General features: G+C 34.3%; 1 protein-coding gene across 1 annotated transcript; it reads left to right on the forward strand.

The window, feature by feature from the left end:
* Window positions 1-898: 898 nt before the first annotated feature.
* LOC112516558 (translation initiation factor IF3-2, chloroplastic-like) lies at window positions 899-8,650 on the forward strand. The gene is made up of 10 exons (XM_025123670.1): window positions 899-1,183; window positions 1,591-1,630; window positions 1,710-1,769; window positions 4,511-4,563; window positions 5,122-5,177; window positions 5,297-5,330; window positions 6,766-6,838; window positions 6,921-7,013; window positions 7,856-8,041; window positions 8,354-8,650. The coding sequence occupies exons 1-9, from the start codon at window positions 942-944 to the stop codon at window positions 7,991-7,993; spliced, it is 789 nt and encodes a 262-aa protein (XP_024979438.1). The 5' UTR covers window positions 899-941; the 3' UTR covers window positions 7,994-8,041; window positions 8,354-8,650.
* The last annotated feature ends 291 nt before the right edge of the window (window positions 8,651-8,941 follow it).

The raw sequence follows: 8,941 nt of genomic DNA on the forward strand, positions 1-8,941 counted from the left end.
ATTCTTTTAGAAAATTAATTATTTTTCCGGCGAGAAATATTTCAGACGGAATTTTCCGCTGGAAATTTTTTAAAAAAAAAATTAAGGATTTGTTAAGTTAATCAAGATTTTTTTTAAAAACGGGCGAAGAATTTTCGGCGGCCGTGATCCGCCGGAAACGGGGAAAATCCGCCGGAAAAACAATCACCGGCGCCCCTTTTTCCGGCGGCCAAATCCGCCGGAAATCACTTTTTTCGGCGGATTTCTGGCGGATTTGGCCGCCGGAAAAAGGGTTTTTTTTGGTAGTGTTATCGGGTAAGACTCTTGGTCTTTGTCTGGCTCTTACTGGGTAAGATGTTTGGTTCTTACCACATTCATCCGATAATGTAATGTGATTTGGTAAACGCTTACCCGGATAAACGTTTGGTAAACGACCTCTAATTACAAAATTTCTATTTGTTGAAGATGCTCTTGACTTCATTTAGGGGGTGTTTGGAATTGCTTATTTAAAACAACTTATGTTTTTTTTGTAAAAGTGCTTATTAACTTATGTGATATCAAATCAGAGTAAAATAAAACATGGTTAAAATTGTAAACTGATAATAAACATTTTTTGATAAGTCAGGAAGGATTAATTTATCAAAAACAGCTTATTACCGGTTTGACACCGGTATAAACATTTTTTTTCTTATCCAAACACTAAAAAACAACTTATCATCGATGCCAGACTGAAATAAATTAAAAAATAATTTTTATAAGCAATCCAAACACCCCTAAGTGCTTAACTGGCAAAGGATACTAGATTAAACAATGAAACATCAAGGTCCTTAATTGCAACTTTCACAAAAAGACAGGGTTCTCAATGTAATTAAATGTCATCGTTTAGGCTGGGATAAGATGATGGATTGCCATTAGAGGTGACCTTCAAAGCTCTGAAGCAGCGGTGGTGTTGCAGAAATTCAATGGCTGGGATTGCTACCAGCTGCTCCATCTCTCCTTTCAAACAACCAATTTCTCTCTCTCATTTTCAATCAAAACTCTTCCATCTCCGCCTTGACTTCCCTAATTCCTCCATCTCACGCGGTTGCAGCATCACCTGCCGGTACGGTGGCGGCGGCGGAGGTTATTCTCGACAAGGAGATAGTAGGCGGCCTAAGAAGAACAGTTCTGATGACGACCCAGCCCTTGATATCTCCAGTATTAGGTATTGCTACGATTGTCGATCGAGAGTCATGCATGCTTACGACAAATTCAAGATTTTCTAGACGACTGTAATTTTTACAAATCAATTTTAAATAACCTGCTGAGAGATTACCAACATACTTGCAAAATCCCAAACGAAAATCGTTAATTTCTCGCCCAAGTGCTACCTATTACGCATTATTAAAATTTATCGACGATATATAAGCAGTTTCTTGGTCATATATGCTTTAAAAACTGCATCTATAAGCGTATAGCACATATGTTATAAACACTTGTTTGCTTGTTTGAAATGCTTATAAGCAGGATTATACCTATGTGAATGAGCATCTGAACTAGAATTAGTTTGCAGCCTCTTTTCTACAAGTATGAAGTGTTCTTTCTTTTCTGCTGTTTGTTGGTTCAAAATAGGTCAAGTACTGTGAGGCTTATTGATGAGGAACAAAATATGGTGAGTGTTTCTGAATCACTTCCTTTTAACATCTGTGTTTTATGTTTCTATGTTGGGACTGATTGGATTGTTTTACTAGGTTGGTGTAGTATCTAAAACTGCTGCTATTCAGATGGCTGAAGATGCTGAACTTGACCTGGTATGTGTGTAGTTAGTATCTCATGTTTCAATTGCTTTTGAAATTATTATAAACCCTTTTTGACCTATACCTTATAGACTCCTTTAATTGTTTCATCTTCTTGCTTTGCTATGATGGTCACCAGTATACTTTGCATATTTTCCGAGTGCATTTAAATTTAGTCAGTATGACATCTGGTAGAATGGCATTTAACACTATTAACTTATCTATCTTTGAACTTCTCAAAGCTGAAGGTGGTCATGGTATTGACCCTTGGGCATTGTAAGAATAAGAGGATACCCTTGTTGTTTTCTTAAGTTCCCAACTATTTATGATGCCTTCTTGAAGCTCATCTTCAAAGTTTACAATGCAAAGTAGTCATAGTCTTGAAAGTTCACATTAGCATAGGCAAAAAGATGAAACTCCTGTGATATCTTGAATTCTCACCCTTTTATGTTGTTTTCCCAAGTATTAAAGATCTCACATAGGAAAAAGAGCAAAAAAGGTGTAGATCCTTAATTAACACATTCTAATACTGCAAGCATATTATTTACGAGTTAAGTGCAAATGTCCTCAAACGATCACACTAGAAAGTGTTTTTGCATGGTTTTTCGGCAAATTTAAAACTTGATTATTACAGGAAAGACAAATTGGCAATTAGAAACTTTTACTTTATCTCTCATATCTAACTTGAAAATTTTATTTGTGCTCGAGTATAATCAATGAAAATATAACTACATACTCACCCGTCTCCTATTTTCATTGTAATTTGTCTTTACTTCTGAGATGTTCTTGTGTTGTACACTGATGGCATAAAGAACAGTTAACAGTTGCAGCCTGCAGGCATAAAATTTTCTATGCCTCTTGTTTCTCTTGGCTATTACCTTCGTGAGTCTCTTCCTACATATATGATAGCAATGAGAGATTAGCAATTATGACCATGGAATTTCATCCATGCAAAGTATTCTACCATGATAAACGTAATAATTGTTTCTTGCTCATAGTGAAGCTATGCATATACATGCAAAAAGTACAAATTCACATAACATAGTTCTCGCTTTAGGAAGGACATGGAAGTGTCCTCTAAAAAAGTTCTAACTTTCAAGTAGACTTATTGATAATCAATAGTCTTACCCTCAAACATAATATTCATATGTTAGATGCCTCTTATATCAAAGGCCGAGTACTTAGGATTGTTTATCGGACAAATCAGTTAATAAATCCAAAATTCCCTAGCAATCCCTTGAAGCCGCCCATGGAATACAAATCAACTAAAGGTTCCTTCCACATATTCTAGTCATGAAGTATTGTTTACACTCTATATGCAAGTCCTGTGCAATAAATTAAGTGTAGTAATCATTGAATAGATCATGATATGCTGTAATTACAATGCTAATTAGTTATTGACTGAACTCTGAAGGCTTCTTTTTCTTGGCATTTGACTATGTTAGACCTGTTAAACTGGGAGTAGAGGATGATCAAGCAACTCCCGGTACATTTTTCTACATGACAATTTGACCAGGTTAGACCTGCTAAGTGATAACCATGGGTTGGGGTAGGTAGGTTCAGAATACAGGTAAATGTAGCCTATGGTCCATCACTGAATCTAAACATTACTCTTTGAGACACATGTGATATAGAGTCAGCTACATCCGGAACAAGGAGAAAATTCATTAGGTGTGGACGTATAGTGGGAGAAACAAAATATGACCCTAAATTCTCTATTTGCACTTCTTGCATTGATTAAAAGGTTAAAAGTATATTGGCTACCCCTTTCCGAATTATACTAGCTTTTTAGAGATAGAGCTATAATAATGAAAACTAAGAAATGCAAATTGTGTTTGACTGTTTTCAATGCCATTATGATATCAGGGGATGCTTGGTTGGAGGTAACAAGGGCCAGGGGGTGGGGAATGAAAATGAAAATCACTTATGATGCCTGGTTTTATGCAATGGAATGGGCCGTTACCAGATAGGGGTAATGAAACTTTCCTCAACAAAATTGAGAGGAGGAGGGGGGATGGGACTCATTGCCATTTTCATTCCTCATCATTCCTCATCATTCCCGTTACATTCTCATTTACATTTTTTGAAACAGATCGGACACCCCTTAGTTTTTTTGGGTTACGATATACATTTTTTTTGCACGAGGGCATGCAGGCTCGTTTTGCATCTAGACGATAATCTTGGAGTATCAACACCCATATCATTCTTATTATTAGGCCATCGAGCATCTAGCTTTTTGGATTTGGTCCCATCCTCTAGGTGCTAATAGCTTAGAGGTCAAGGGTTCAAGTTCCCTTGCTCCCTTGCCTTCTCTCTAAGAAAACATCCTATTTGTTTCATCAATCTAGATGTCATACATAAGAACCTAGAGGACAATGATGATATTAGGGAAACTAACAGTTGGTATTATGATTCTGCTTGGAGATCATTTCATTTAGATTCTTGTGTCAAAATAGTAAGATATATTATTTTAACTAGAGAGATCAAGGTGGTCGGCTGACACTAGTGTGAAGGCCTATCCCATCCCCATGCATGATAGTAGGTTTGTAACTCACTTCTTTCGCAATTTCGCTGATGCTAGCAACATATATTATGTAATTTGTAGTACCTTTGAAATTGCTCTTAAATCTAGAATTCATAATCAGCAGCAATGCCTTTTCTACATGTGCATTGTTAAAAGATTTTTTTTTGAGATATTTTTAAACTTTATGTGAACCATTCTGTTCTTCCTTAATGAAAATACTTCACTTTTGTAGGTTATATTGTCTCCAGAGGCAGATCCTCCTGTTGTCAAGTTGATGGATTACAAGTAAATTACATCTCCTTTTTTATATCTAGCAGGGATCAGTTTTCAGATGCATGAGGATATTAGTGGTCATGTTAACCAAGTTAACGGCCCACAAAGGGAAAATAAGAAAAAACTTGTGAGAAAATTTGATCTTTTCCACACCCCTATTCTTTTCCCAATAATGCGTCCCTTCACATTTACATGCGTGTAAAAGAAGTTTGTCTACAAAAAGGATTCAGGACATGTTGCTGACCCACAATGTCATCTTACATAAGCTTTTCTTTATTAGCACAATCCGGAAACAGATATTTAATCCTAGTAATCCTTTGCTTATGTGGTCATTGACTTACCTGCAAAGTACACCATCTTTCACCCTCTTATGTTTGACTTAATAGTTTCCCATCTTTTGGATATGATTCTTTTTATCCCTTGTATCCAAATGTTATCTTTTTTTTGTTAAAAGGAATTATGATATTGTGAACGATGCTGCTGTGAGTTCAATTCTATTTTTTTATTTGTCCTATAAAGCTTTAGATCCTATTCGTAATGCATTCGTCATTAATCCGACAAATTTCACAGCAAATATAAGTATGAGCAACAAAAGAAGAAAAGAGATCAGCAGAAGAAAAGTTCTGGTGAATGCCTCTTCTTTTCTTGTCAAGCTTTCCAATTTCTTCTAATATTAATTTTATTAATGCACAACCTTCAATTATAAGAAAAACGATACTGACCAAAGTGTGTACTTTGATGCTAGCTCATCGTGTGGATCAAAAGGAGCTCAAAATGGGGTAAGAAACTTTAGTTTCATACACAATAAACCCTCTGTTTTGGTAATTATTTTATTTGTTTACCTAAAATATATGCAAAACCTACTAGCTTATGAAGTGCACCCTCTTCTTATGCTATGTAAGGCCATTTTTTGGCAACCATAAGCTAGCTTATCTTTTTAACTCCGTTTGTGTGGACAAAAAATAGCTGATAAGATGGCTTATTGATATGCTACTTGGAGTAACGATTCAATAAGCTCGGCAGCTTTTTGGCACTTTCTTCCATTTATAGTGCCGATTATTATTAATTGTTATTTATTAGTATTAATTATTAATACATATCATATTAATTGAAAATTATAAATAATTTTAATTGGAAATTATTTATTAATTATTTAGAATTATTATTAATCATATCAATGATTTTAATTATTATTCAATATATTTAGTCGTCAAAAAGCAAATATAACAATTTTAATAATGTTTATGTAAGTTACATAAAGAATAAAGTTATATATATTTTTATTATAAAAGTGTGATAGATGATTTTAATAAGATATTTAATTATTCATGATTATTTGGTTGAAAAATTATTAATTAATTATGATATGTAAGGTTGGCCAACTATGTTTTTATTCATATTATATGTAACGGTAATTTAAAATCATAAATTAATGTAGTTCTTCTTAAAAGTTGTATTTAGTTATACAAAATCCAAAATTTATAATATGTATATATACGAGTAATTAATAATCAAATTGAAATTCTATTAATTAATATATTATATTATTTAATTTTGTTTACTATCTKGTTTGTATTAATTAAAATATTATATTATTAGTTATTTGTTCTACTTATATTATCAAATGTTGCAGTCGAATAATTTATCAACATGTCCTTTTTGGTCATTTTTCAACTAGCTTAGCAGCTAGTTTTTGCCAAGCATAATTAGTTCATCAACTAAGCTTATTAGCAAACAACTAGCTTATCAACTAGTTTGCCAAACATGGTCCAAATCAATGGTAAAAGATAGCTGTATCTTTGCCCTATTTTATGTTACGACTACCAATCTTCTGCAATTTGATTTAGTCAGAAGTTTGAACCTTTTAACTTATCCTTTAGTAAAAGGAAAAATGGATAATAAAGTACTGTACTTTGGTGCTATTTACAATTACACACTTGAACACAAATTTTTATGTTAATTTGATTTATAAAATTGGACGAAAGTGATATAACCGATGTGATTACGAGAGTATGCATGTAATTAATAAATCTTGTTTGAGTATGCAGTTGAAAAGAATAACAAGTACAGTGACATTTTTCATTTTTGCCTTCTTGAAATCCTCAAATTAAAATTTTCAAATTTTATCTATGCTACCCGTTTGTATCTGTTGTATTGCAGTTGGGATTCTTGTTACTAATCTATTATTTACAATTCAATAATTGTTGTTGGCAGCTACAACATCGATGTGCATGATTATACCGTCCGCTTGAAAGCTGCTAAGAAGTTTCTTAAAGATGGTGACAAGGTTCCTATAAATTCTTGTGATGGTATATCTAATACTTGTCATATCATGCCTTTTTATCCTCAACTTTTTGGTGATCTCATAGGTTAAACTGATAGTAAGCTTGAAGGGCCGTGAAAACGAGTTCAAAAACAATGCTATCGAGCTCATTCGACGTTTCCGTGATGATGTAGGAGAGGTACGTGATATGCTTTATTTCATCAAGAAACGAGTTAAAACTTACTTAGTTTCATATTTTTGTTTGATGTAACATTCTTTTCACATGCCAACCCTTAATGAAGTTTGATTCAGTATTAATTGGCAATGCAAATATTTTTTTTTGGAAGTATATAATATTTATACACGACAAATACAACAAATAAACTCACACACCCTCCTCACTTTTGGTAAGGTTTGAACCCCTAGGACTACGATACTGCTAGGCCAAAGGTTCTTTGGTGGCAATGCAAATCTTGTTGTGCTATAATTTGCATCTTAACCATATCTGTAATTTTTCTTTGTCCTAATTTATGTGCCTGAGTTTATCTATCCCAAAATAAGGGTCCACATTTCCATTTTATTTTTTCCCAAAAGAAGTGTCCACTTTCAAAAGTAAGTGGTCTACCTTCCAACTCTACCCTTATTATGAGATAGAGAAATTCCTTACTCCCTCTATTATTAAGGCTAAAATTGTCATTTAGTTAATTAGGAAGCATAAGACTTTCACATTCCTAAAACAGTGTGCCTTCTTTTATCGTGGACATATTTTGGGACGGAGGGAGTAACATGTTGGGGTTCTGGCAACATCTCCATACCCTAACTTTGTGTGGGATATATGGTTCGGTTTGGTAAATCATTTCTAAACAACCAGAAACGTTCCATTTTGCAGAAACAACACTCCAGTTGACAACAAATGTGTTCTTTCACTACATTTCAGCCACTTGTTCTTTCCTTTGTCGACTCGAATGTTGCTTTACGTTGTTTAGAAACTAAAACGATTTTTTAATACAAATCTCTCTTCCAATCATGAAATCCTTGCAGCTAGCCGTAGAGGAGAGCAAGAACTTCAGGGACCGGAACATGACCTTGGTGTTGGTTCCAAACAAAGCCATTCTACAAAAAGAAGCACCAAAGAAGAAAGAAAAGTCAACTGAGACCGAAGTATCTGCTAGTGTATGAGCATGAGCATGACCGTACAATTCGTGTTCATAATTCTGAGGAAGGACAGTAAGCTGCTAATCTTCATTTACTTTAACATTTAACACATTTTCAAAAGCATGTATAGCTCTAATCCACTACACTTGTATGCAAAATAGCTGTTTTCCTTTCTCGTCCCAAGTGCTTTTTTTTTCTTACTCTTTTTTGTAAGTCAAGGGGTCTTCATGGAAACAACTGATTTATTCATTGGGGTAGAGGACAAGTATGTTTATATCCCAATCCTGGACCCCACCTCCTAGTGGTTTTTATTGGGCTCGTTTGATTTTGTTTGGTTTCTCGTTGCAATAGCAGTAACCCTGGTATAATTGTTGTATGTTTCAGCTTGTTTAGCCAGCCATAATAGTGAATTACGATGCGTTTCATGCGAATGTGAAAATGTGTCTAGCCTGTAATCTTACGTAGGACTTGTATCGATTTTCTGAAGATATTGTTATCAAGACTTTTAAGAAGTCAACCGAGTAGGTTTCCGTCACCGTAGTTGAAGATCAGGTACGATCTTGTTCTATTTGTTCTGATACCTTTTTGTTAGCTACTCTTTCCATCCCATGAAAATTGTAATACCGTATTGTATTGGCAAATCTTCAGTATAAATTATCTATTTGCCTATGGTTACTCTTACAAACGATTTATGCTCGTTCTTGGTTCATAAGATTACCTTATATTGTCATTCTTTAAGGATAATTTAGATAAACAAATCAATGATCAAACACTTTTACCAACCCTCGTTTGAATCTAACGTTGCAATTTTCATGGATGGACGAGTACTTGTTAGCCTTTCTTGCTGGAGAATGCGCATGATTCCGGGGAACTTGATGTGAAGTCGAACACTGATAACTTATGCGACACGATTGTCAAAGATGTCACCAAGTCTATAACTGAAGATCTTAAAATACGCTACTAAAACTCGTT

This window comes from Cynara cardunculus (genome assembly GCF_001531365.2).
Source record: "Cynara cardunculus var. scolymus isolate 2C chromosome LG 8, CcrdV1, whole genome shotgun sequence".
Taxonomy (NCBI): domain Eukaryota; kingdom Viridiplantae; phylum Streptophyta; class Magnoliopsida; order Asterales; family Asteraceae; genus Cynara; species Cynara cardunculus.

Coding starts and splice junctions, on each gene's coding strand:
- LOC112516558 (XM_025123670.1), top strand. CDS start 942: ATGGCTGGGATTGCTACCAGCTGCTCCATCTCTCCTTTCAAACAACCA. Junction 4,564..5,121: donor GTCAAGTTGATGGATTACAA/GTAAATTACATC, acceptor CAAATTTCACAG/CAAATATAAGTATGAGCAAC. Junction 7,014..7,855: donor TCCGTGATGATGTAGGAGAG/GTACGTGATATG, acceptor AAATCCTTGCAG/CTAGCCGTAGAGGAGAGCAA.